Raw genomic sequence first — 27,561 nt, 5'->3', positions numbered from 1 at the left:
CTGTATGTACAAAAACCGCCCGTGAAAGCACGCCTCTATTTTGCGGTGAAAATTGTCTGCCTCTTAAAAGCAGGTGTAAACCAGGAAGCGGGTTTCCTGGCATATACCTCATGGTGAAATGGCAGCAGTAATCTGAGCAAGACGAAGACATAGGCCAAGGAGACGAGCTGCCACAAGGATCACACTTTTTCAGTTGAATGAACACGAAATCATGAAGCGTTACAGATTAAGCAGCCATGCAATATTACAGTTACTGGAAGAAATCAAAGATGACATCATATCTCCGACTCAGCGTTCACTTTCCATTCCAGCAGTTGTTAAACTCCTCGCTACATTACAAATATTGGCATCAGGATCATTTCAAACAGTCATAGCATCAGCAGTGGGAATATGGCAGTCTGCACTCAGCCGTATCATAGCACCAGTACCTAACGCTTTGCTACAGCGCAATCTACGGTATAGTGGGCGGAGAAAGGCGCTGATTACCCGATGAACTGCAGGTTTGGTAAATACAACGTAAGCTGAAGTATCACAGCGTGCGCTTTCTGCGGGTTGGCCACGGTGCTGATAACGCTACATTCGCAAATGTACGTACATCTGGCCCTGAGTGTTTGTTTATGAATCCCGGTGTTAATTATGGTGAGTGGGGAGGAGGAGAACAGTGGTCTATAGGTAACAGTTATTCAGGTACACACTATGGTTGTAGAATGTAGCTGTCACTCTTTTGTAACTGAAAACATTTACAAGATTCTGCAGTCGCAATGAGTGCTGACAGCTGTATTTAGTTGCGTGTGTTGAAGCCGCCTGCGTATTTTCTTAACGCCACTGGACAGGACATCACTGTCTTTGGCTACTCTTATTTAGATTAAGAGGGCGGATGAGGTCTAACACCTTTCTCTCAACCCGGTCTGCTCCCTTTGTTCATTTCTCCTCTCTCTTCATTGTTATCATTTCGCTCTTGTACATGGTTATTGAGAATACTTTGTTGTTAGTTTAAGTTGATCATTTAATTGACTGGTGTAAGCCTTACCAGTTTTGGACAGGACTCCATTGCCTTTGGCTACTCCTACATAGACCAGCACAGAGACGACATCGGAGACTTCCACATGGAGGTTGGCAGTCCCAAAGTCCTGGTCCTGAGAAGCAGCTACACCTACAGGGAGACATACAACTGAATCATAAGAAGAAGGGCAGAGAAGGATTCTATCTGCAGAGCATTTTAAATGGAAACATATGGACAGCAACATTAAAGGGTGTACATAATGCAACAGTAGAAAATGTACTCTCTTTGGTGATCAGATAACTATCAAATCATTGTCAACTGCAGACATGTATTTGAGGTGTATATGAGGAGAACAATGATTTGATAGTTCAATCAACCAATAGGTCAAACCCAGTATCCAGATGTTTGTCAGATGTACGTACTGTATATGTACAGCATCAGTCACGCCAGTTTTGACAACTCTAGAGCAGGGCTACGAATACTCTCAACTTGGTAAACTACTCATTTATAAAGTTGATTTATACAACACTTTTCACAGATAAAAATCACAAAGTGTTTCACAATAAAATGAAATGCCATGAATAACAGACAAAGGAATATAAAGAAAAACATGGGTACATAAAATCAGACAGCCATAAAAACGCTTGTTGAACTAAATGCCTGTTTAACCGTGGTGTTTTGCCCAGGTCAAATTTGACCCATTTTCAAAAAAAATTAATACAGAAATATGTTGTTTTTTTCCAACCAAATTGCCCAAAAATATGGAGGGAATATTTATTCATAATTCAAATTGAAAGTCCAAAGAGAAAATGAAGCAAGCTCAAATTAAAAATAGTATTATTTTAATTAGAAATAGTATTATTTTACTACACTACTAGGAAAAATCATGCCATAATTAAATGTGAAATGTAAAAGCTTAAATGGAAATACTTAAATTAAAATCTCAAATAGAAAAAAAGAAATCATTTTATTTTAGCCTTTCCCCTTTATAATTTTCAGTTTGACATTTTATCTTTTGAATTTTATGTTTTTTGTGTCAATTTGACATTGACATTTTAAGATTCACCTTTCAGATTTTGATTTAACATTAAGCTTTTCATTTAGAAAAAGAAAGCGTCAAAAGCATCGAAAAAAGTGACAAAAACGTCTAAAAATTAAAAACAAATTGTACATTTTCAATTTTGACCTGGAAGAAGAACAAGTTCATAGTCGATGGGAAGACCACACAAGGGTTAAATAACAAAGTCTTCAACTGCTTTTTTAAAACAAAAAGCAGTTCATTTTGTTTAGTTAAATCATTGCTGGTGTAAAATGTCCTCCGTACCGTAGGCACAGCAGAGTCTCGGCCCCAGATCTGGCCTGACAAAGAAAGATGGCAGGTGGGAGGCCAGGTTGAGGTTGCCCTCTGGATCCGAGTACTCTGGCAGGGGCAGGTTCTTCATCAAGTCATCATACCTGCAAAAAAACACCTCTTTTAGATGCGCTCACAATCATTGTATGCATCTTAAGACCTCTGCTCAAGAAATGCATTATTACCATGAGCATTTTTAGCAACGGTTTGCATTTATGTTTTTGGTTGTAAAGCTTGAGATTCAACAGCACAGAGGTACCAGAGTGATATTAAGATGTTTAGGTGTGTATCATGTATGTGTACCTTGAGGGCATGAGGGCCATGAACTCCTCTCCAGACGGCCAGTCCTTCAGTCTGTAGACCATAGGTTCTCCATCCTTGGACTTGGGCCGCTCTGAACCGGTAAGAAGACTTTAGTTAGACTGAATCAATAATTGTTTATCACTGTTTCCTGGTTCATGGTGACATCCTCTCATGTCACTGATGTGTGTAATAGGGCTGGGTTTTTCATTTTCATTTGAATGATCCAGTATTGATTCAAAAAATCCAGAATCAATCTCTGTCTGTATCATATGACTCTAGAAGATATAAATAATCCAGTGGTACCAACTATGAAGGGGGAGAGGGGGTTAAAAAACACTCCAAAAACTGGCATGGCTATTATGAAAGGGGTCCCTTGGACTCTCATCTCAATATATCTGAATGAAATGTCACTCAATACTCGACTCGAGTATACAAGAGTCTGTAGAGTTGCACTTTATTGGGTTGACTACTGTAATATGTTCATGTTAAATAAAAAGAACATTAATGTGACTGCCTTGGGGTTAATTCTTAATGTAAACATTGATACTTTTAATAATACAACAGGTTAGAGGGAACCTTGTACATTTGCAGAATCTCTTTCATATCCAAGTAAAATAGGTTTTGCAACTGAAATATCTCTTATCAAAATGTTATTGAATCAAATCGTGAATCGAATCTGGAGCTTGTGAATCTGAAACAAATCGATTCAGGAAATCAGTGACAATACCCAGCCCTAGTGTGTAAGCAGCTTTCTAATCAATCAAACGGTGAAACCAGGTGGACGTGAACTCACTAGTGATGTCCTCAAATCCGTCCCAGAACTCCTTGATCCCAGAGTTGGACACAACCTGGTCTTTACAATTCAGGAGGTCTCCCTGATGGTCTGCAAACTCCTGGTTGAAGGAGTCAGCTTTCCACAGGCCGCCATTCAGTCGCTTATGGATCCCTGACACCAACACAGGCTGGACAAACACAAAACCATTCACATGGCTGTCATTATCACTAATGACTTTACTAACCGCTATTGATACAGCACTGTTACTATGGCTATGGCTAGTCCACACAACATTCCGGGATGGATGAAAAACGGAGCCACGGTGCCTCTGCAAAATAGCCTCGGGAAGGAACTTGTTTTGGTGGAACATGTGTACATTCAAAAGTAGTTTTAGTCGTGTAACAGAAAACTCAGATTGGACAGATAGTCTAGCTAGCTGTCTGGATTTACCCTGCAGAGATCTGAGGAGCAGTTAACCATAGTCCTCACAAATCTACCACAGAAGAAAACTGAAGGAAACGGACATCTGGCCGAAAAGAAGGACATCCGGCGGAATTTCTGGCAGCACCGGAGCAATAATGGCAGTGGAATATCGTGGATATAGACTATAATGGATACTACTGCTGCTAGTGTAAGTAGGACTGATGCGTACCTGTCCTTGTTTCCAGCACTCTCTGAACAGCTTCCAGTTGTTCTGGTTGCTGTGATCTTTGAGCCACAGTAACCGTCTGTTGTTTAACCAGCAGTGGGGAATATCTGGATACTGATTGGTTGATTCTTCTGGCACTGCTGCAGTAACATGCGCTGACTTCTTCCTGTCTGGTTTTGCATCCTCAGTAATAGCAGGGACAGGGATGTTGTTGTTGTTGTTGTTGCTTGGGGCGACAGGCTCCTGCTTAATTGACAGTTTGGTGGTGATGCTCTGGCGGCTGGCAGGGATTTTATTCTCAACTACTGAAGCAATGATGTCATCAAGGATATTGGGCATGGTCCTCCCACCTTTCCCAGTCTATAGAAAGAGAGGAAGCAAGAGGAAGAAACGATATTTTAAAAAGATTTCTTTCAAAATTTGGAAAACTGAAGCTGAACTTTGCAGTGTGTATTGACAGGACTAGGTGGTACAGGTGTAATGATGTTGCTGCCTTTGTAGAATGAATTATCATTGTGTATATATTACACACATTTGATTTACAGCACCACTCAGGTGGGGTATACTTTAGCTAGGCAGCAAAGCAGATGAAACAGCGACAAACCAATAATGTTCAACATTACATCAGAAACGTGCCAATGTGTGTACCTGTGACGCAGTAGAGTAGACTGGTGCAAAGGCAATTCCTGCATCGGTGGAGCCCAGCTTCAGCTTCCCTGCTGTGGTGGTGAGCAGATCTCTGAGTGTGGAGCCCTGCTCTGTACTATTCGCCACCAGTGAGGTGGTTTTACACTGCTGCAGGACCTCCAGGCTGTCCCCGTCCTTGTCTTCCTTGACCGATTTACCAAGCAGCACAGACTTGTTTTCTGTTAGAAAAAGCGGAGGAAAAGGTTACTAACTATACACTATCTGGAGGTGAAATATACATAATGACTTCATTAGAGAACAGGATCATTTAGAAGAAACCTTAAATAATATTGAATGATTACAAGTGTACTGACTACAACTTTAAAACCTAATACAATCCATAATCCCTCTACTACCTCATGACTTTCCTTCCCCTCACCTTTCTTCTCCTCCCTGGATTTCTGCTCTGCCAGGTCAGCCAGGAAGTGCAGAGGGGACTGGGACTCGGGCGGGGTGACAGGAGCACTTCCTGCGTCGCTGCCTGGACTGCTTCCTCCACCGCGCCCTCCGTTAGTCTCCGCCTTGGTTCCTCCCTGGTCAGAGTTCTGCTGAGAGCCCGGCTCAGCTTTCACCAGGGACAGTTTGTTACTGTGGTTCAGGACGTTCTGCAGAACCTGGCAGAGAAAGGTGACGGTTAAAGGTTAACAGAAGATCAAACTTGACAATGGGTTAGAGAGGGTGAAAAGTCACTCGAAACTGTGATAAAGTTTCTTACTTTAAAAAAGTTTCAAGTGCTCATCCTCCAGATCCTGTACTACAACATGTATAACAACTACTGTACCTGATGTATTCAGTACTCTATGAATCCAATTCACAGACATATTTTGGATGTATACATGTATAAAGCTAATAAAATGCAAACTCAAAACTTCATAACTTGTTTACACCTAAGTGTATTGGTGTTTTAGCAGTTAATTGCCTTCATTTGTCCCCTCTGCTCCAAATGGATAATGGCACATTAAAGCATCAATAACAACACTGCAAGCAGCGAGACTCATCAAATAATTTGTAATGTATTTCTAAGTTACAGTGGCTGTTCACACAACAGGACAAAACTAAATTTAGTTATTAAACGTTATTTCAAATGTTGGGTTTACCCATGTTTGACTTGTGCTGATACAGTTTTGCCCTGTTGGTTGAATAAAAGACTTACATTGAGTCAACCTGCCATTCATGGTACAGTACCTAAGACCTAATATCATAACGTTTGTTATGGCCCTCTACAACAGACATATTCGGTAATTATAATAAAATAATAAATAATTGTGACACAGTGTCCTAGCCCAGGAGCTGGAATAGTCTGTAGTACCTGTGAGACTCCGTTGGTGGCTGGTAGTTTGGTGAGGAGGTTCTGCTTGTTGGTGCAGGGGCAGTGGGATTTGATGTTGTGTTTCTCTCTCAGAGAGTGCATGGAAGTCACCAACTCTGTCAGCACTGAAACATCAAGAAGACGGGGCGGAATTTAAACATTTCAGAAAAAAAAAACCTGGACCTTTATTAAAATGGAACATGGTCCAGTAGTTATTGCATTAATGCAGTAACACAATGCCTGCCACTGGTTGAGCTAATCACCCAAAATAAACAACAAAACATGTTTTTTTTGTTGGCTTTTTTTCAGTCCAAAAATATCACTATCAATCTTTAACCCATCAGCGACACACTAGTCTACTGTATGTGTGTTCAAGAAATGGCAAGACAAAGCAGCAAAGAGATACAGAGGACCATGGAATGCAGACACGGTGTAAACAGGAAGATAAAGAGAGGTAGAGTGTGTACTGTACCTGTGCCAGGTATGATCTGTGTGGGCATCAGGTGTTTGTGATCGTGGGGTTGGCCTTTCACACACTTAAGCCAGCCGTATAGTTCTTTATCTGATCACAGAAAGAGAGACACAAGTCAGTTGCTGTATAAACATCACAATTATCATGCAATTGTGTTCTCCGTTCTTCGGAGGATCCACGAAGAGCTTTCTCCGTAGCCTACGTAAGTGGCCTGAAGTTTATACTTGGTGTGTGCGTCAGTCTAATAGCAGGGCCAGCATGTGTGTGTGCGTGGGGAGTGTGGTAGAGTGAGTGAGAGAGTGACGGTGATTAGCTTCGGAGTAGTGACTCTAGAGTCCTAGTGAGAGAACCAAAGTGTCTCCCCTGTTCTTTCTGACCACGGTGGGAGATCTGGAGCAGGAGAAGTGAACCCTCTCCTTGATTTCATGTTGTTTATGGAGAAGGAGAACCAGGAAATGAGTCGGGGGAGAAATGCAACGCTACCACTCCACGGCCGAGCGACGTGCGTCGCCGCGACGTGTAGTTAAATTTTTTGAGAGGTGCACGTCGTAGGGTCGGTATCTCCATGTACCTACGTAGCCAGTTAACGCAGAAGCATAAATCACGCTTTAGCCTGCAGCAAACTGAGAGTTCTATGATGTCAGTGCTGTTCAGTTCTTCACTGTCTGTAGAAATGAATCTGGCAATGCATTCTCCTATTTAAATCAGATCAGTGGTTCTTGAACTTTATTTTCACTAAATGCTGATTTACATGAATAACAGATGTAGCTTGCATACAAAAACATTATGTTTACATGCACATAAGGAAACAGGTTACCTTGGGAAAGGTTATGCAGGAAATTGTACTTGTGTATTTGCATTGTAATAGTCTGGTTACTGTAAATACATGTTTGCATGCCGCAAACAAGTCAGAAAAAGAACTTTGGCTCAACAGTTTAACAGAAGTTTTTGTCAGGTAGTGTTCAGGCTCAGATTTTGGGTTTAGGTTTCCAATTTTTGGTGTATAAAAACATTTTTGGGGGTCTCGAACCTGAACCAAGCCAGGATGCCAATAAAAAAAAGGAAAAGTACAGGACAAAAAAATGTGTTCTAAAGAAGTAAGTCCAACTTGACATTTTAGACTCACTGTATGATCTTTGAGACTACCTTTGATGTGGGGTTTATCCTGGCTGGACTGGTAGCAGTCAGTTCACTGGCTTTCTGAGATATGAGTGCATGCAAGAATCCCTGTTTAGCTTGCTCGTCTAGCCTCTCACTTGGCTGCTAACTGTCCAAACATACACACAACTGACCTTTGGAGCTCCTTCTCTCCTTGGCCTTGTAGCAGTCCAAGCAGACAACGAAGCCACATTTCTGACAGACCCAGTGGATGTTGAAGAGTGTTGCCTCGCAGGCGTCACACATCTCCCTCACCCCCCTCACCGCTCGCTTCCACGCCAGCTTGGCTGAAACACACAAAAATGGGATGTTTAAAAACATACTTAGGGTTATTTAATTACAGTGACTACGTTTACATGCACATAATATTCAGGTTTTTGCCCTTATTCCAAAAAAGAAGCTGTTTACATGGCTAATGAAAGACTTGTTGGACCGTGCGAACACAGCGTCCCTCTTTCACTCCTTCAACCAGCTTCTTGAAAAGGTCGGCAAAGCGATGTGTACTTATCCAAAAACCTGTTGATATCCAAATCTTTGATAATGTTTAAAAGTAGCTGCGTTTCTCCTTATCGGGTCTGCAGCCCTGCAAACTGTTGGCTGGTTGGTTTGTGTACAGTAACCATAGCAACGCATAGAGCTGACCATAAACTGTAAACAGACAAGAGGATGTAAACGGTGGTAAAAATCCTGATTGAGACGCATATTCCAAATGCGCTGTATTAATGTCCAAAGAATGCATCTAAAACCCGAATAATACCGCGATATCCCACGTCTTAATCAGAAAATGCTATATTTGGAAAAAGGCCTTATTAGGAATATCCAACTGGAATATGCTGTTTACATGACTTGTATCATATTCGTAATAATAATAGCGGAATACGTAATAATAATAGCGGAATATTGGTGTGCATGTAAATGTAGTGTGTGACAGCTTACCATCCTTCTTGACCCAGGTGGCTGCAGTATTCTCAGTCACAACCATCTGACAGAACTTGTCTCCTATGAAGCTGAGGATGTACTTGGCTGTGGTTTGGTCCAGGTGGCTCTCCTCCATCAGCCCAGGGACCCACAGGGCCAGTGCTTCATCATCAAACTGGTCCGGAGTGGAGAAGCCATCCATCCGGATGACTCCATTTTTACTGAAGGAAAGCCTGGATGGGAGGAAATGGATTATTAGCACACAAATAACACAAGTCGATAAATATGATAAGCATCCTTCATAACAGAAGGTAATAATAAAAAATATCAACTCGGGACTCATACAGCATGATGGAGACGAATGAAAGCCTCTTTTGCACACTATGCACCCAACCCGGTCTCCTGGCAGTTCGTGTTAATGTCAACGTTATTCTTAATCTATTTATACGTGTTCACAGAGACGTTTTTCTCGTTTTTTACGTGTAAATATCACGTTATTTTCTCGGGGTTCAGGATGCCGGGAGGCGGCCGAAAAGGAAGCTCCATAAGCCGGGAGGCGCCCGCAAGGCGGCCCACTGGGGACGCACCACAATAACGGGATGGCGGAGGTTGGGTTTAGGAAAAACATTACGGGGAAAGGGCACCTTAAACGCCGGGAGACGCGCCACAGTAACACGCGGGACAAAACGCCCCACGCGGGACGCGATCCCCACTCGCCCGGGTGAGAGTCCTGTGTTGTTTGACCCATCCACCACCCCGACCAATCTCCCTACGCGGATTTTCGGCGTTTTATATTACTCCCTACCATTTTCGTGCTGTGGCCACAAAATATGCTTCCCATTGAAATACATTACTTCACATTTTCGTGTTGTCCACCACGTAAAAACCGACGTCTCCGTGAACACGTATCAATAGATTCAAATAACGTCACATTTACACGAACTGCCATGAGACCGGGCTGATGCACCACAACACACGTTTGTATGCTGTTTAAATTGCTGTTTGAATATTTAAGCCCTCACAGTGCTGCTCAATTGGAAAAGCTAATAGTGCTACACACCTTATTACATTTCCAGCTGACGCCAAGCAGACCGACTGTATGACTACTTTTTCTTCATAAAAAATAGGAAAGGCAAAGTGACTATTCTGCTGCCAGAAAGGGAGATTGAGAAACATCACCAGTCAAACTGTGGTAAATATTGGATGTAGCTTCTGCGTTTGTCAACTTACATCACCACTCTGTAGTTGTCTGACCGATACGGATTATAATGCTGTATCTGACAGAAATTGGACAAATTGTACTACAAAAAATAGTACAAGATTTTCAAATGAAATATAAATATATATGCTGCTGTCCTGCTCATCCCATATTTATATTTCATTTCAAAATCTTGCAGCCATTGGAAGTCACAAAGAGTGCAAAACACAGTCCCAACAATCCTTACACCGGCTGCATATTCAAGGGATGCAGTGGAGACGGCACCTGCGAATATTACTATATGAGGGGTATACTGTGGGCCTTTCCCATTTTGTGCATCCCAGATTCCTCTCCTCGATTCCCCTCCTCGTGTCTTAGTCCCACCCACAGGAGATTCAAGCCGAGGAGTCAAGGAAGAGCCCCGAGGAGAGAGGAGCTGAGGCAACAGCCATTTAACAAACGCGAGACATCTCTGCCTCCGAGCTGTCAATTAAATATGACGAGCAGCATCACTGCATCAGCTGTCTACGGTTTTGTCATATGCTGCATTTTATGATCTCGGTCATTTTATGATCTCGTGGATGACAATGTTTTTATTTGTTGTATTTCACACACACACACACACACACACACACACACACACACACACACACACACACACACACACACACACACACACGGCCTACTGTATACAGTATATTTATAATAGCCTATGGCCTACATACACAGTATGGGTATATATGTAGTGTAAAACACTACAAATGTTTGTATGAAAAGAACTATACAAATATAAAGGCTAGGCATATATTAGAGACACACAAACGCACTATCTGCGTGGATCAGCTCTTTATCCGAATAAGCTTAACATCTACCACCTTCCAACCACCTGAATGAATTATTTTCTCCGATTTAGAGACCTGCATGGACGTTTAACTGGCCCTCGGCTGTCCCTGCAGGCTCTGTTGCTTATTAAATGATGTATTGTATTAATGTATAGTGTTTTCTATAACAATTTATTTAATGATTAGAGATGCTGCTTGTAAAAGTTTCCACGCACGCAGAAATGCCACTGCAGCTGATATCGTCAGATATTTAAGCAGCAAAACTAACTGTAGTAATAAACTGGAAAGAGTAAACAGAACTAGACCTTTAGATTCTGAAATAGTCCTGTTAAATTGCTGTTTCTCGAGCGTCTCTCAGACAATCTTACAAATTAAGCTCTGATATGCTCATCTTTTAGAGCAGTGGTTCCCAACCTTTGTTCCTTGGCGCCCCCCCTACTCATGTCTAAGAAAAGCTGAGCCCCCCCCCAGGAACTGAAGTTGAGGAAACTCTCGAGATAGAGCCTTACTTTCTTTTTTGATACAGAGCAGTTATCAGCACTTTTACGTTTCTCCACCATGTTTCATTCATAAAATAGTGATGCCGTGGCGGCAGGAAAAACGAGGATGCTAGCAGCTAGCAGCTGACCTGATCACAGCAAGTTTCCCAGGTTAAGAGGTCCCGGAGGTTTGGCCTACTAAGTAGCCTGCCTCCAATTTTAAGCGAGAACAAAAATATATAGTTTTTATACAGACTTTTGTATACATTATATATTCTAGTGTATTATCATAATTTGTTTAAGATGTGCAAATATATATATATTTTTTTACCTCAACCAGATAAAGACTTGCGCACCCCCTGGGTTCTTTGCCGCCCCTCTGAGGGGTGCCCGAACCCCAGGTTGGGAACCACTGTTTTAGAGAAAGTTAATTATATTTTCCTTGTTGATTGTGTATTATTTTATCCACTCGCTATTAATCAGAATAATAATTAGTAAAATCTGACCGGCCCGATCCGTAACGTTAGATTAACCACGGAGCCGCGGATATTCTCTCTCTGTCTCTCTCTCTCACCCTTTTACACTCTCACCCTTAAATACAGTCCATTTACATGCGGCGGGTGAAAAGTCTTCTGCAAAAATACATCAGTGTATCCTCGATTTCAACTCTGAGGAGGAGCCTCCTTGATGCTCGATCTTAGGAATTGGGACGTCCTTCAACATGGCGTGCTGAGAACGATTTCTGGGTCACAAGCCGTAGTATCAAGGAGTTGAGGAGGTACAAATTTATGAAATGGGAAAGGCCATGAGTAATCCACATGAGTATATAATGCTCATGTGTCAAAAAGTAGGGCATATGTATTGATTTACTGGCTTCTAGATGAGCCATCTCTCTGTAAAGCCACCCTTGTCTATGGTGTCCTCAGACAACCCAGTCAGCTCAGGTGAATCGGTTTATAAAATCCCAGTCTACTGGGACAGACAGGGAGGAGGTGAGATAGGGTGACAGAGAGAGCAAGAAATAGAAGGGGAGGGGGAGACGGAGCGATTGCCAAAGCAGCAGCAGTCCTGCAGCGAGGAAAAGATTATAGAGTAGAAAATCCTCTTTGGCAGATTTACCCTCTTAGACCCCAGACTGCAGCTGCTGCTTATCCAACTCAAGTGTGTGTGTGTGTGTGTGTGTGTGTGTGTGTGTGTGTGTGTGTGTGTGTGTGTGTGTGTGTGTTTAATGTGCATTCACAGTAAATGTGTGCGAGAGCGAGAAACACAGACAGAGGCAGTACATACTGTACAAGCCATATCATTAATAATCTGTGTTTTGCCAGGGCAGAATCTTTGGTGAAAACTCTCTGCTCTCTCCATCTGTGTTATTCGATTTTGACATGTACTCTCTAAAACAAGAACTCCAAGGTTTGCTCTCTTTACAGAAAAGGGTAAAAGACTGGTAAGGACTGGTTTCTTAGTAGCAGTTTTCCTTGCCTCTGTTGCTCAGTGCTTGCTCATGGGGGCATGTTGTGTCTCTGTAAATTAAAGAGCATGGTCTAGAGACCTCTACATGAAAGGAGCAAAGTATCTAAGGTTGTGTTTGAGGAGGAACTGGGGGCTTATTACAGCTGCAATTGTAAGTGTAGTAATGTCTAACAGTCACAGTGAAGATCATCAGAATTACGGCAAATTTCAGAAACGTTTAGGGAAAGAAAAAAATGTAAAGTTGACAAGTTTTACCGTCTGAAATAGTAGAAGCGACAGAAAACAGGAGAATGTGTCGGCTCCTCTCCCTTCTTGCTGCGGACCACCCTGCACTCCCGACACTTCTGCAGGTTGGGTCCAATTTCAGCACACGAGTCATCCTGCAGGAAAGACTCCGCGGTCTGCTTCAGCTTCTTCACCTTCCTCCAGTCCTTCAGGACAGAGCGGGGGATCCCATCTGAGAAGAGTGGTGAGCAATATCAAGCTACTGACAGTACCTACATTTTATTAGGATTAATAAAAAGTTGCTTATAAACCTGGTGTCACTGACATCAAAACATAACATAAAAAATACCAAAAGACAGAAGACACTTTTAGCTTCACGTACCCAATAAGTTTTGCATTCAAACATACAGTACATGTAACAATTCAGTATCAACTCTTTACTTTTTACACGACAAGATCATTCTGGAAATGTGTTTCTTCTCACCACTGTGGCAGCAATAAAGATGTGGGAAGATTAAATCTACTATTTTCACTTCTTTTCTTTTTTAATTCCAAGAATACTAAATTAGAGATACACAAAGAATTCTTATGTAAAAGTTTATGGGGGTAAAAGGTGACACGTCTTGCTGTGTAAAGTAGGCGTAGTAGGTATGATCAGTTAATGCATCTATGAACGACTATTGTGTGAATCAAAGTCTGATAATGTAGCTCTTCTTCCTCAGAATCAGAAAAGGTCTGTGCCATAGAGCGCCAAAAACTAAAAACACATTGAGTCACACTGTTGCACTGGGTGACATGTTTCTTCATTACAATGAACACACACACACTTTAGTTTATTTTGACTCAATCCCACACACACAGTCCAGCTGCCACAAATACTCACTAGAGCACCAAATTTACTCCTGTTTGAGTAAAGATTGTTAAAAATTACAGTGTTCAGCTGTTTAGAAAATTACTGAGCTTTAAAAAAAATATATATAAAAATATATATTATATATATATATTAAAAAAAATTAAAATAAATTGATGCGTTTTTAAAGGATTTACTGTATGCATTTATTTGGAACCAATAGGCTTGGGGCTGAGAGCCACAGACAGAGTAGGGAAGAGACCAATTAACACAGAATATCGCTAGCCTGTGTTTAATCCTGGGAAACTTATTTAGACAAGGCTGTCAGACTTACTGCTGCTGGCTAGTTTGAGTTTAGTCTTCTCTCGGGCCGATCTGAAGATGCCATTGGGCTTCACGTCATCTTCCTCCTTTTCGTTGTCTCCTTTCTTCTTGGCCATATCATTCTGCTTCTTCTTGTAGGTGGGTTTAGGCTGACGCTTGGCTCTACCTTCCATTTTGCTCTCACTGGCGTCGGAGTCATCTCCCCCGCTCTCGGAACCCGACTCGTATGACCGCTTGTTCCCTCGCCTTGATGAGGGAGCTGCTTTCCTCTCCTCCGCTCCTCCTCCTCCCCCCTTCTCCTCCAGCTGCCTCTCTCGCTCCACTTTGCTTGCACTTTCTTTGCTCATCTCCACCTCACTGGAGGTGGAGGCACTGAGATTGACTGTACAGGGTTTGATCATTTCTGCCATGGCGGAGGTGTTACTTGTGCTGGTGGTGGTGGTGGTGGTGGTGCTGGGCAGTTTCTCTGGTTTAGTACTGGTGGAGCATATAGTGGCAGTTGTGTTCCTGTCCTCCTCTGAGTGCCGGGTTAACCAGGCTTTCTTCAGCTTGTGGTAGTTACTGGGCTGCCCACTGCTTGTTGAGGCTGGTCCAGAGCTCTGGCCGTTGGGCAGGGGACTGGACTTGCCCGTTGTTGTGCTCCCACTTGCCGAGCTGCCGCTACTGCTGTCGACCGAAGACGATGAGGCTTGGCTGGGGGGTGGAGGGGGCGAGTTGTGAATAGGAGTTTTGTCAACTGAATCCACAGGTAGGAAACAGTTTCCAGTTGCGATGGATGTTGGAGCAGTGGAGAAGTTGCTTCTGGATTGGGCGGCAGCCAAGGCCGCTTTGTGCTTCTTAAGGTGGACAAAGGAGGAGGAGTAAGGCTGACTGGAGCCAGAAATGGAGGAAGGTGTTGGGGTGAGGCTTGGACTGGGCTGGGGTGTCCCTGCTGGACTAGAGGGAGGCAGAGACCCCCCTGGTGATGTGTTGCGTGAGCCTAACCCCTCCTGGTACTCTCCTGGTCCTGAGTGGCTCAGCACCCGGGCACAAAAGCCAGCGCTATGGGGTGAGATCTCTCCTCGAGCTGAGACAGAGTAGCCCAGCTCAGAGATGGCTGTCCCACTGATACTCTGTACGCCAAAAGCTGATGCGGCTGAAATAGCAGTCCTGCACACAGAGTTTGTGATACTGGCCCCCATAGTTCCCTGCATGCCACGCATGTAAGTATTTTTATACTGGACACACATGTCGTCCAGGTTTGAGTTGGGTTGGATAACCCTGCCAGCTACAGCTTCTCTAACACTCTCCCCTAGTCTGAGGCATTCCCCCTGAAGCTTGGATGGGTAGAACCTCCCCTGGGGGAGCTCTTTAAGGAGCATAGCACCAGATTTGTTAGCACCAGGAGGACTGTCGTACTTAACAGATGTCGATGGACGCACAATGACTGATGCCATTGCGGATTGGGGCTTGCCCCTTGACACTCCTTTCTCTCCAGAGAATGAGCCTCGTCTTTCCTGAATCATCTCTCCACCTCTCCACGCGTCTGTAGATGAAGTCATGATCTCCCCACTGATGGCCGACGCCACAGAGGTGACGACGGCAGCGTTTCCATGACCTTTGACGTCCCTGAGTTCCGGTAGCAGCGTGGGGGGCTTCTGCTGCTCCGCTGAAGTTTTACTACCAGCTGCCGGTAAGCTAACTGGCTGGATGGGTGTGAGTGTTGGCGGAGACAGACGTCCACCATAAGCTGCTCTCTCCCTCTCTCTCTCTCTTTCCTTCTCCCGCTCCCTCTCTCGTTCCACAGCCTCTCTGCGTTCTAGTGCGTGCTGTGTGGGCGGATGGAACACAGGTGCTCGGTGGAGAGATGGCATTGCCCTGAGCTGTTGCTGCTGCTGCTGCTGCTGTTGTTGTTGGTGGTGGTGATGGTGGTGGTGGTTGGGTGCTGAGGAGGAAGACAGAGACATAGAGGAGGAAGGAGAAATGGCAGGGCTGCGGCGTTCTATCCTGTCTATACCTGTGTGGTGCGAATGCTGCTGTTGGACTAGTGTCACCTGCTGGCTGAGCTGCTCAGTGATTTTCCCTGCTAAACCCTCTCCTCCCTCTGGCTGGTGCTTAATGAGGGGAGGGGGCTTGGAGAGAGAGGTTTTGGAGCTATAGCTGCCCAGGGACAGAGCTCCCTGGCTTGGCACAGTGGCCCCGACACTGGCCACAACCCCTGGAGCTCCGCCAGACACTTTCTCATAGTAAGAGCTGAGCTCCTTGGAGGGGTAAAGTCTTGGAGGCTCATTCACTACACTGTTGGACAGCGTGGTGAAGTAATTGCTCTTCTCTGATTGGATGACGTGGGGATGGATGTGACCGGCCTTGGGGCCTGGGGAGGCAAGAGCTGGTAACCGCACAGGGAAGGCTGGATCTCTGCTCCTCTCTCGGTCCCTATCCATCCCAGGGTCACTGGAGCGCTGGATCTTAGCGGTGAAGGGAGCGACCTCGATGCTCTCTTTCAGGATTTGCCGATTCTCCTCTTTGTATTTACTGGCTCGGTCTGCTGCCTGAATCGCATCCTGTAAATGAAAATGCAAACACTGTTAAGTACCGCTTTTTTCAGATTGCAGCGCTCCTGCATTATGTTTTAGGTCAGTTAATTTACATGTAGACCAATATATGGAGCTGATAATTTAACACTGGATGTCAACTAGTTTGTGGTGTTTATCTCCAGTTTGACAGTTGAGTCACCCAGGACAGCTGTAACTCAAAAAAAGGCAGATTAATATTTCTCAAAAGAAAATGATCCTTAGTAATAAGGCAATAAGAGTAATTTTAAACCATCATACAGATCGATACAATGTCATAATAATAATAAAAATGCTGTAGATATCAGCATGCATATATATATATATATATATATATATATATATATATATATATATATATATATATATGAGAAGGTAGTTGCAACTATACCTTGAGAAGGTAGTTGCTAATCAGTTATGTGATTTTCTCCATAGCAACAGTTTATTTGAAGACTTTCAATCAGGATTTAGAAAGCATCATAGCACAGAGACGGCACGGGTGAAAATTACTAACAACGTTCTAACTGCTGCAGACAAAGGACAAAGGTCTCCATACTCGTTTTACTAGATCTTAGTGCTGCATTTGACACTATTGACCATACAATCCTGTTACATAGATTGGAACACTTAGTCGGCATTAAAGGAATCACACTAAGCTGGTTTAAGTCCTATTTCTCTGATCGATCTCAATTTGTTAATGTTAATGATAAATCCTCCAAGTACGCTAAAGTTAGCCATGGCGTTCCACAAGGCTCAGTGCTTGGACCAATTCTATTATCCTTATATATGCTTCCTCTTGGTAATATTATTAGGAAACACTCAATTAACTATCACTATTATACGGATGACACCCAATTATACTTGTCAATCAAACCAGACAAAACCAGTCAGTTAGCTAAACTTCAAGCATGCATTTAAGATATAAAATCCTGGATGACCTACAATTTTCTGATGTTAAACTCTAACAAAACGAAGTTATTGTGCTGGGCCCTAAACACCTCCGAACTTCATTATCTAAAGATATAGCTACTCTGGATGGTATTGTCCTGGCCTCCAGCACTACTGTCAGAAATCTAGGAGTTATTTTTGATCAGGATATATCCTTTAACGCCCATCTAAAACAAAGCTCAAGAACAGCCTTTTTTCATCTTCGTAACATTGCCAAAATTAGGAATATCCTGTCTCAACACGATGCTGAAAAACTAGTCCATGCATTCGTTACTTCCAGGCTGGACTATTGTAATTCCCTACTGTCAGGTTGCTCAAATAAGTCCCTTAAGACTCTTCAGTTGATCCAGAATGCTGCAGCACGTGTTCTGACAAGAACTAAGAAAAGAGATCATATTTCTCCTGTATTAGCTTCTCTGCATTGGCTTCCTGTAAAATTCAGGATTGACTTTAAAGTCCTTCTCCTGACCTACAAAGCCCTAAATGATCAAGCACCATCCTATCTAGAACAGCTCCTAGTACTTATTGTCCCACTAGAGCACTGCACTCCCAGAATGCAGAGTTACTTGTGGTTCCTAGAGTCTCTAAAAGTAGACTGGGGGCCAGAGCCTTCACCAGGCTCCTTTCCTATGGAACCAGCTTCCAGTCTGGGTTCGAGGGGCAGACACCGTCACCACATTTAAGAGTAAACTGAAAACCCTCCTCTTTGATAAAGCTTATAGTTAGGGAGTGAGGAGTTGCAGCGTCCGCCTAACCCGGCCCACCTGCTTTCAGCGTCCACCTAACCGGGCCCACCTGCTCCTCTTCGTAGTCATCAGATTTATTTATCATATAATCAATAATATAGTGAGAATAGAGGGAGGCAGGCCAGTACAGCCCGATCCGGCAGGGGAGAGTTCAAGCTGATCCGGCACCTCTCTCTAAGCTAACCTGCCTCTTTTAGTTATGCTATTATAATTCTAGACTGCCGGGGAAGTTCCTTCCTTCCTATGTCACACTGAGCTGCTCTCTCATCTCTGTTTTCACTTGTTTCCTTTTGTATGCATCCTGTCCCAGAACTGCTTGTTACTAACCTAGCTCTGGGGAGTTTACTCCCCGGAGTCCTTATGTGTCTTCTTCGCCTAGCTATGCTCTGCGATTCCCTGCAATGCCCAGCTGCAGCGCCACGTTACATCCCGCAACTACCTTCGAAGTCACTGTTCCATTATCTTTAATGTGACTATTATTGCAACTGTTCATCACACCCCCAACTGGCCCCGTCAGACACCGCCTACCAAGAGTCTGGGTCTGCCGAGGTTTCTTCCTAAAAGGGAGTTTTTCCTCGCCACTGTCGCAACAGCCACTGCTAATGCTTGCTCTTGAGGGAATTACTGTAATTGTTGGGGCTTTGGAAATTATAGAGTGTGGTCTAGACCTACTCTATCTGTAAAGTGTCTCGAGATAACTGTTGTTATGATTTGATACTATAAATAAATTGAATTGAATTGAATATACATATACACATACATGCTGCTATCTACAAAGTTTTTACATCTTTTACATCTATCAGTCTTTTTGATTATATTCAGTTCATGTAGGTGTGATTATTTGTATCCATTTTTGTATTTTTTATTTAACATAATAAGTATTTATTCGGGCTTATCTATGAAAAAGTACACTTACACACAGCCAAACATGTTGTGTAACACTACTATTAGTCCTACTGCTACTAATAACCATAATGTTGCTAATAATAATAATAATAATATATAAGTGGAGTAGTGTACCTGTGTATTTACCTGGCGAGCCTTGCAGTGGGGGTCCAGGTAGAGGCGGTGTAGGTGGACGTCTTTCCCTGTGGGGGTTCGACTCCTGTCTGTCTGCTCCTGTTTCAACTGGGCCAATGTCAACGTCCTGATTGGGTCCACGAAGCCTTTCTTATCCACATCTCTGCACACAGACAAGTCAAACATTTAACAAGTGATTACAGTTCACAAGGTCTCACCATATATTTCGTCAAACTACACTGAGGTAACAGACCGGTTTGGGCCATCTGCAGGGTATTATGGTATTAATGGCTGTTCAGCAGATTTGAATGAACGTGACATAACTAGGCTAATGAGAGAGAGGAGCGATGTTGTGTGTTTGGGTATTCAGTGGTGTCTAAATAATGGCTGGTGGTTACATAAGGAGAGCACAGGCTGCTGAATGAACAAAGAGCATTCTGTCAGAACTGCTTTAATATTGGATTAGTGCCACTTCACTTTGTCTGACTGACCTGGCATTGCCAGTCTGTGTCTCAGGGCTAACTCAGCTCTCTTACTACTCTGTGTGGGCTCTCTAAACACATCCAGCTTTACAAAGGAAAGGGCATGCTGTTCAAATGTGCAAAGCAATTCCAGAGTGCTTCTTTGAACCACCTTTAAGACAAAAGGAGTGCCTCGTCTTCCCACTGACCCTGTGTTTTTGCTGAGACTATCCCCACACTGGAGTCTTCACTGACTAGCTTCTAATGCTGCTGGGCTGAGCATCAACTAATGCTGTGAATGTGTGGACATTGTTTTAGCTGTTCACATGTTAAACAGTTCAGATCTTATGGAGTAAACCACTTAACAAAAGAAACCTTTATTGTTTTCACAAATAAAAAAACCTACATGTTCTGAACAGATCATTAATATCAGGAAGCACAGGCTTAAACTTCATCCGGGAAAAGTTGAACAATTTATTTGAATATCCTGAAACAAACATTTAAAGGATTGGTCCATTAGTCGTGTTCGGCTGACTGATGGTAGATTCTTAGTTGAAGCCAATCCAGCATCTTGGAGAACTTTACATTTTACTGGTCTTTCCACTCACTCTTTATGGGCATTCATGCTGGACTTTGACAGCGGAGGGCTTGCGTGGGTGTTGATCTTGACCGGGGGGCGGTGGGCGTCGGCGCTGGCTGGCCGAACGGGAACGTGGCTCAGCAAACCCAGACCGTCGCCAGCACTACCGGCACCCTGGTGCAGCCACGGACTGGCTGTGTTCTGCACACATAACACACACACATCACATAAATATATCATCAATGAACCAAAATGTTAAATCAACAGAAAATGTGGTCATACATGTTATAGTACAGGAAAATAATCTTAAATCATTGAAAGAGCATCATATTAATTTATTTTAGAGGTGAACTATTCGTTTAAAAGCCCAGCTACATCTGATTTGGTTTCAAGAGGCTTTTTCATCATTCCTTCCCTACTTCTTCTCCTGCCTGCCAAAATCTAATTTCTTCATCCCTCCCTCTCTCCCTCCCTAAATCCACCCTCAACTGTTTGTTCCAAGACAAATACACAGCTAACTATCAAATAAAGAGACACAGTCACCTGTGCATGCACAATTACTCCAAAACACAGAAATACAAGCCAAAATCCATACACGTACCCTCCTGAGAGAGGCCTCGGAATTCACGGTGACAGGATTTTCCGGGTGGACCCACTTAGCTGTGGGGGGCAGGTTGAGCCCTGGGGGATAGGAGGTTGGTGTTCCGTTGGGGTACTGCCAGAGGATGGGGTAAAGGCCCAGCCCTGCTGCCCCGCTGTGAGCCTGGGCTAGTAGAGGGGGTGGAGGAGGGCCCTGACCCTGAAAATCAAGACACGTTTTTTGTTTGTTTATTATCTTTTTGAGAGAATGGGGTAAATAATGTTGAGTTGCAAATTGTCATATCCTCACTGGATAAAGTGGGAGAAGAGGAAAGATTCCCCATCTGCCCTCCCCCCCACCTCAACTCCTAGAGCCGGATTTTACATAACAGTCTTGGCTGGCGCGGCTTAAAATGCTGTGTATGTATGAATGAATGAATGGTTTATTTTCTTGTCTGGCTGCTTACACGGCCCCATCCATTATAGGAATATTCAGACCCATTTTAAACACTTTCCTAGTGCTGACACAAAACAAAATAAGTACATATAGGGTACAAATATAAAATTTACAATTCAATACAAAAACCCTTTCAGACCAGAATAAAGTATGGTACATATAGACAATAAACAGATTAGGCAAATACTGTAGGTATTCCAAATAAGTAGTAAGGGCGGAAAAACTGGAGAGGGAGCAAAAGAGACAGAGAGAGAGAGAGAGAGAGAGAGAGAGAGAGAGAGAGAGCAGACAGACAGACAGCATAAGACTGTGTGCTTACATAAGTACGCCTGGACATTCATACACTGGCCAAAATGATACTCAATGCAAGATGGATCTAGTCTTTGAGCCCTCTACTGTGCATAGGTTGTATAATATTTCTAGATGCAGACCTGTAGGAATTGCTGCTGGTGTGCGGCTGCTGCGTGAGGCAGGGCAAGGTGGCCCAACCCGCTGGGGGAGTCAAGCCGAGGGTGGCCCCCGAGGAGAGATGCTGCGGGAGGAGGCATGGCCGGGAGCACTCCGGGGGGTAAAAGATGCGGATGTGGCAGGGCAGAGGTGTGAGGGGGGGCGAGGAGGTGGGAGGCGGCGTGGGAGTGGGATGCGGAAGTGAGACAGGGGGAGTGAGGGGAGGGGGAATGAAGGGTGTGCAGGTGGGGGTGGAGATAGGCTGCCACGTGGTTGGAGGAGACTGTGGCCGAGACAGAGTTCTCTGCGTCGGAGCGGACCAGCGCCGGGTCCCTGTAAACGGTGAAGGTCTCGTTCTTATCGATGATCAGAGGACTCTTGGTGCTGCTGCTGACGCTCGCACCGACTCCCCCTGACTCCGACCGCGCCGCCACCGGCTTGAAACCAGACCGCGGAGCTTCAGCTGCTTCTACTTTAGCCGACAAACGGCCTATCACAGGTGGGGAGGTATCAGGGTACCTCTGTATTTTATGTTTAGAGACCTCGGGAGAGGTGTTGGGTTTAGGTTTAGAGATGTCCAGCAGGCCCGGGTGGGGCTTAGCCTTGAGAAGGTCAACTGGGTTTGTGTTGGGGTAGAGATGGCTCTGAGAGTTGTTGGGGTGCTGGGGTTTCTGTTTGAAGGAGTCAAGCTGAGCTAGGTTGGGGCTAATTCTAGATTTGGTTAAGTCAGGTGGGAGGACTGTGTTCATCTTGTGGGGGGTCGGTTGATGCTGTGGGTGTTTTCTCGTCTCCTCGGACAGAGACGGGCTCTTAATGCCGGGGTGGATAGATGTGTAGTGCTGCTGTTGTTGTGTGTGCTGCTGCTGATGATGATGATGCTGTGGCTGCTGCTGTTGATGAAGATGAAGAGGAAGGACAGTTTTCTCCTTCTCCACCAACACCACATTTTGAACCATCGATGTGACAGGCCTGAAAAAAAGCACAGAATTCTTTTCAATTTTACATATGTACATCCAAAATAATCTAAATCCAAAATTTTAAATTTAGAAATATGGTGTCTTTTAACTTAGGGAAAATGAATTGTATTTATATCACTATCACCATCAAAGTGCTCCCTTATTAGCTGTGACCGCATTAATGCTTGCTATTTTCCTTCTTGTGCTGCATAATTACAAGCCTGCTACACCCAGAAGAACTAGGGATCGACCGATATGGATTTTTTAGTGCCGATACCGATTTTTTTTCTCATCAGCCTTAGCCAATGACCGATACGGGCTGCCGATTTTCTTGAGCCGATATTTGGAGCCGATACTACTTTTGCTCCATCAATTTACATCATAAAAATGTAAACCCTGCCACACTGGATTTGTTTTCGGAATCTGCTCTGCCATTTCTTTAAAAATAATAAACAAAAACACAGATCAGTGTCACTTCTGCAATCATCTTACGTTTATATCACCCAAATTATGTGTGCAATGTTCATCATATGGATGGGTGCACTGCATATGGTTAACTGTGCAAGGGTAAAAGGCTTTCATCACCATCTACAACACAGTCTTGGTCATGCATTGCTTGCTGACATATTATAAGACAGATATAATCAGGTCATCACAAAATGTCCTTTGTCAACACATTTAAATTTAAGAAAACAATAAACCTGAAAAGTAGCCATTGAAATAAAGTGCACACGACAGCTTTAAGTGACACCAAAAAAAAGCATCATGAGTTGTAACATTCAGAAACTGACTTTAAGAAATACACTTAAACACAATTTTCAGCCTTCTGTTCTCACCTGATGACCTCAGAGGGAGCAAACTCTATCTTGTTGCCTAAGCTCCTGGCTGCTGTCATGCCACTTCCCATAATGCCCTGCTGCTGCTGCATGGGAGGCTCAATATCCATCCTGCGGCCTCCTTCTGATGGTGAGGGAGACGGAGGGACGGGAGGCGAGGAGACGGGGGAGGGGTTGAGGGGGAGGTAAGGTGAGAGGGCCGTGGACTCGGCCTTCTGGGAGGCGAGCAGGGCTGACACTGCCTCTGAACTCTCCTGGTGCACCGTGGCCTGGGCCTCATCTGTGATGTCGATCACACTGCCGCCTCCCAGGTGGGACAACAATGGCGTCTGGGATCGAGGTGATGCTAAAAAAACAACATTATACTATTAGTAAAGTCACTTTATTATCCCAAATGGGAAACTTGATCTGCAGACAGGAGTGCAAGATAAAACACACATTTACAAACAAGTACAAATTTAAACAATAAGACAACAATACAAAGACATGGAGTACAACGATGTTTCCTGTATATACAACACAATATTACACAACACCATCGGAGCAAACTTTACAACGCCACGTCGGGCAAGTAAATAACAACCCACTCGCCCGTCCAGGCATTATCGAATCATAATCATTTGATTTGACTGTGCCGTTGGCCAATCAAAAATTAAGTTGGCGCTTGATGCTTTTGATGTTTTCAACGTATGACTTTTGGAAAAAAATTTAAAGACAACTTTGTTTACATTTTTGACATTTTAAGTGTTTTTTGTTATTTTTTTTTACGTTGTTTTCTGACGCTTTTTTGACCGATTTTTTTTACTTTAAGTTAAAAAAAAACTTAGCGTTGAACCCTGTTAAAAATTCTACGTTGCATGTGCAAATTAAGCTGAGTTTTTGCACATGGTACAAAGGTGTTTTTACTCCTATTGGTCTTGAACTGGGGTACTCTAAATCTACGGCCTGAGGGGAGTGTTAGAAACTCCAAGAGAAGAGGATGGCAAAGATAGCCGTCAAGGGGGACTGTGGGGAACCCATCACCTTAACAGCCACCTTTACAATATGGCTTAGGTGGTTTTTGTCCCGGATGTTCAGGTTACCTTACCAATAATCATGGCAAAAGTAAGAACAGATTCAATAAAGGATCTTATAAAATAAAGACATAATTATCCTATCTGCATTAAAAGCATTTAACGTATTTAAAGTGCTCATATTATCCTCATTTTCAGGTTTATAATTGTATTCAGAGGTTGTACCAGAATAGGTTTACATGGTTTAATTTTCAAAAAACACCATATTTTTGTTGTACTGCACATTGCTGCAGCTCCTGTTTTCACCCTGTGTTGAGCTCTCTGTTTTAGCTACAGAGTGAGACATCTCACTTCTGTTCCATCTTTGTTGGCAGTCGCTCATGCTCAGTACCTAGGTAAGGACTACTAGTCAGTCAGAAGCAGAGTATGAGGGCGTGCCCTGACAGTACCTAGGTAAGGACTACTAGCCAGTCAGAAGAAGAGTATGAGGGCGTGCCCTGACAGTAGCTAGGTAAGGACTACTAGCCAGTCAGAAGAAGAGTATGAGGGCGTGCCCTGACAGTACCTAGGTAAGGACTACTAGTCAGTCAGAAGCAGAGTATGAGGGCGTGCCCTGACAGTACCTAGGTAAGGACTACTAGTCAGTTAGAAGAAGAGTATGAGGGCGTGCCCTGACAGTAGCTAGGCAAGCATTATAACGTGTGTTCCAAAGTGACCACGTTTGTCTCTGAAGTAAAGGCTGGACTACAATAGAGCTGTTTGGAGCAGTTTGTGAACAGTGTTTTCTGTTGGAGATGGTAAGTCCCTTTGGGGGGGACTTTGGGCTTTTTCACTGCACAAAAAGATATATAACACAATAAAGGAAAGGGAAAAAAAGCCAAAAAGCATAATATGAGCACTTTAAGAAGTAAAAACGCTGCTGTCCCTTCTCACAATTGGCATCAAAGATGGCGGGAGAAATGATTTCCTGAAATCTATGACCCTATCCTTGGTCTTTGTGGCGTTGTAATTGGAGAAAGGCCTTATCACACCAATGAACAAACTCATCTACCATCGGCCCACGGATTAGAACAATATAATCATCATACGGGTGTACATGACAGTTGTCATTCATCAGCTGGCAGTACCTTTCACAGTGTTCTTGCTGCTCTCCATACTGCCGCCCTGGACGGTGTCGGACATCAGAGGCGTCTGTTGCCGCGGGGACTGGGTGATCTGTGTTACCGCGACCAACTCCTCCTCCTCCTTCGTTGTCATTTTGCCGGTCTCCTTAAGCACGCCCTTCTTGCTGTCCTCCGCTGCCTGAAGCTCCACCCACGGGGACAGGCGACCAATAAGAGACGAAGAATTATTCATTTTGGTGGCCTGCATCAGCGGCTTCTCCTCCTCCTCCTTTTTGGAAACACCACTTTGTTTCACATCAGTGCTGCGAGTCTTTAGCTCATTCTCGGAGTTGGGCTCTGAGGAGGAGGAAGAGGAGGAGGAGGAGGAGGATGATGAGGACGAGGAGGAAGAGGAGCATGAGGTCCTCTTGTTGTGTGGGTTTTCTGAGTCGCTGCTCTCTGACAGATCAGAGGTCATGTCAGTTTTCAGCCTCTTTAGACCTGCCTTCTTCTCCTCTTCCTCGCCCTTCCTGCGTTTGTTCAGCGCCTGCTTAGCCTTGGACTTGGAGTCTGAACACATGAATAGAAAAGACAAAGAAGTCAGTTTTTGAAAACTCAAATACAGGTTTGAATACACTCTGCCACCTGCTTTCCATCTTCTCTACCTCCTTCTTCACTTGAATCCTGCTATGTGGTGTTTATTAATAGCAGTACTACAAATTACCTCCAAAGTATAATTTTGGCCAAACACTTACATAAGTGTTTGAAAGAGGGAATCAGAAAACCAAAAGCACTACAATGTCAGTCCAAAAGATATTCAGTTTAATTAAGATAAGAGATAAGATAAAACTTTATTGTCTGTTCACACAGAAAATGTTCTTGCATCGTCTGCTCCGTCAATCAACAGATAACATTAAAAAACACAAACATAAAAAACATCTGTATGGTCACCCAACAAACCTGACATATCTTTCTGTCAGTATCAGTAAAACACACGCCAATTACTGTCAATAATCATTTTCTAATTTTGTAAGAGCGTTCACTGTAACACAATGCTGGTGGCAGTAAACAACAGAAACAGCTGACTGGAGACGTATGACCCATTCACTACTGTTGACTGGCATTACTATTACATTATTAAGACACATTAGAAATAACTGCTAAAAAAAAAAAAACACAATTTGATGCTTCTATTCCTACTGAACTTTTCATGAAGTATGAAGTTTTAATGTAGTGGGTTTTGTATTATTTTTTGAGGAACCACAATGATGTCAATATTGTAAATATGTCATGGAAAAAGAAGACTTGCAGCATCACTAAAATAGCAGTGCTGCCTTCCACGTGTATATACAGTATTCAATTTTTCGATGGTGACTGTCCTCACCTCTCCCTGTGGTCTCTTCTCTCCTGTCCTTATCCTCCTCTGGAACACTGCTGTCGGATCCTTTCCTCCTGGAGGAGCGGGAATTGCGCTGCTCCCTCTGCTCCCTCCCACTGCCGCTGGGCGAGTGGTGCGATTGGCTGGCTGGTTGCTGGCTTTGCTGTGATTGGCTCTGCTGTTGAGAGGCCAGCGTCCCCTGGGAACCTTTTGGGTTGGGGCCTGATGAGGTCATAATGGGGCGGGGGCTGTTGGCTTGGGCTCGTGTGTAATGACTCTGTAAGATTTTTGAAAAGTCATATGTTAGCTCATGTAAAGAGACATACAGACGTGGGAATCACAAACAGTACTATACTATGAATGTATACGCTCAGTTACCACTTTAATTAATACACCTCTACAACTGAATGGAATCCAATATGACAACACTGCAATATATCCTGCTGAAGCTTACATTTATTGTAGTATTTTT

At 43.7% G+C, this 27,561-nt stretch overlaps 1 protein-coding gene across 4 annotated transcripts in view; it reads right to left on the bottom strand.

Moving 5' to 3' along the window:
* jmjd1cb (jumonji domain containing 1Cb) overlaps positions 1-27,561 on the bottom strand; it is a 162,187-nt gene that overhangs the window by 6,711 nt on the left and 127,915 nt on the right. For 3 of the 4 annotated variants that reach the window (XM_039787520.1, XM_039787522.1, XM_039787523.1), the window contains 20 exons: positions 27,096-27,366; positions 25,736-26,281; positions 23,596-23,941; positions 21,788-22,772; positions 20,922-21,119; positions 20,349-20,521; positions 19,280-19,442; positions 14,024-16,556; positions 12,870-13,071; positions 8,644-8,858; positions 7,842-7,994; positions 6,550-6,639; positions 6,078-6,202; positions 5,148-5,382; positions 4,730-4,947; positions 4,085-4,441; positions 3,451-3,619; positions 2,658-2,748; positions 2,328-2,458; positions 1,031-1,153 (listed from right to left, as the gene is read on the bottom strand). In XM_039787520.1, the coding sequence (XP_039643454.1) occupies positions 1,031-1,153; positions 2,328-2,458; positions 2,658-2,748; positions 3,451-3,619; positions 4,085-4,441; positions 4,730-4,947; positions 5,148-5,382; positions 6,078-6,202; positions 6,550-6,639; positions 7,842-7,994; positions 8,644-8,858; positions 12,870-13,071; positions 14,024-16,556; positions 19,280-19,442; positions 20,349-20,521; positions 20,922-21,119; positions 21,788-22,772; positions 23,596-23,941; positions 25,736-26,281; positions 27,096-27,366 (7,324 nt within the window). The remainder of the gene's footprint in view (positions 1-1,030; positions 1,154-2,327; positions 2,459-2,657; positions 2,749-3,450; positions 3,620-4,084; positions 4,442-4,729; positions 4,948-5,147; positions 5,383-6,077; positions 6,203-6,549; positions 6,640-7,841; positions 7,995-8,643; positions 8,859-12,869; positions 13,072-14,023; positions 16,557-19,279; positions 19,443-20,348; positions 20,522-20,921; positions 21,120-21,787; positions 22,773-23,595; positions 23,942-25,735; positions 26,282-27,095; positions 27,367-27,561) is intronic. The other variant, XM_039787521.1, reaches the window with a different exon arrangement.

This window comes from Perca fluviatilis, chromosome 21 (genome assembly GCF_010015445.1).
Source record: "Perca fluviatilis chromosome 21, GENO_Pfluv_1.0, whole genome shotgun sequence".
NCBI classification, from domain to species: domain Eukaryota; kingdom Metazoa; phylum Chordata; class Actinopteri; order Perciformes; family Percidae; genus Perca; species Perca fluviatilis.
This window is presented reverse-complemented; position numbering and strand designations above follow the sequence as displayed.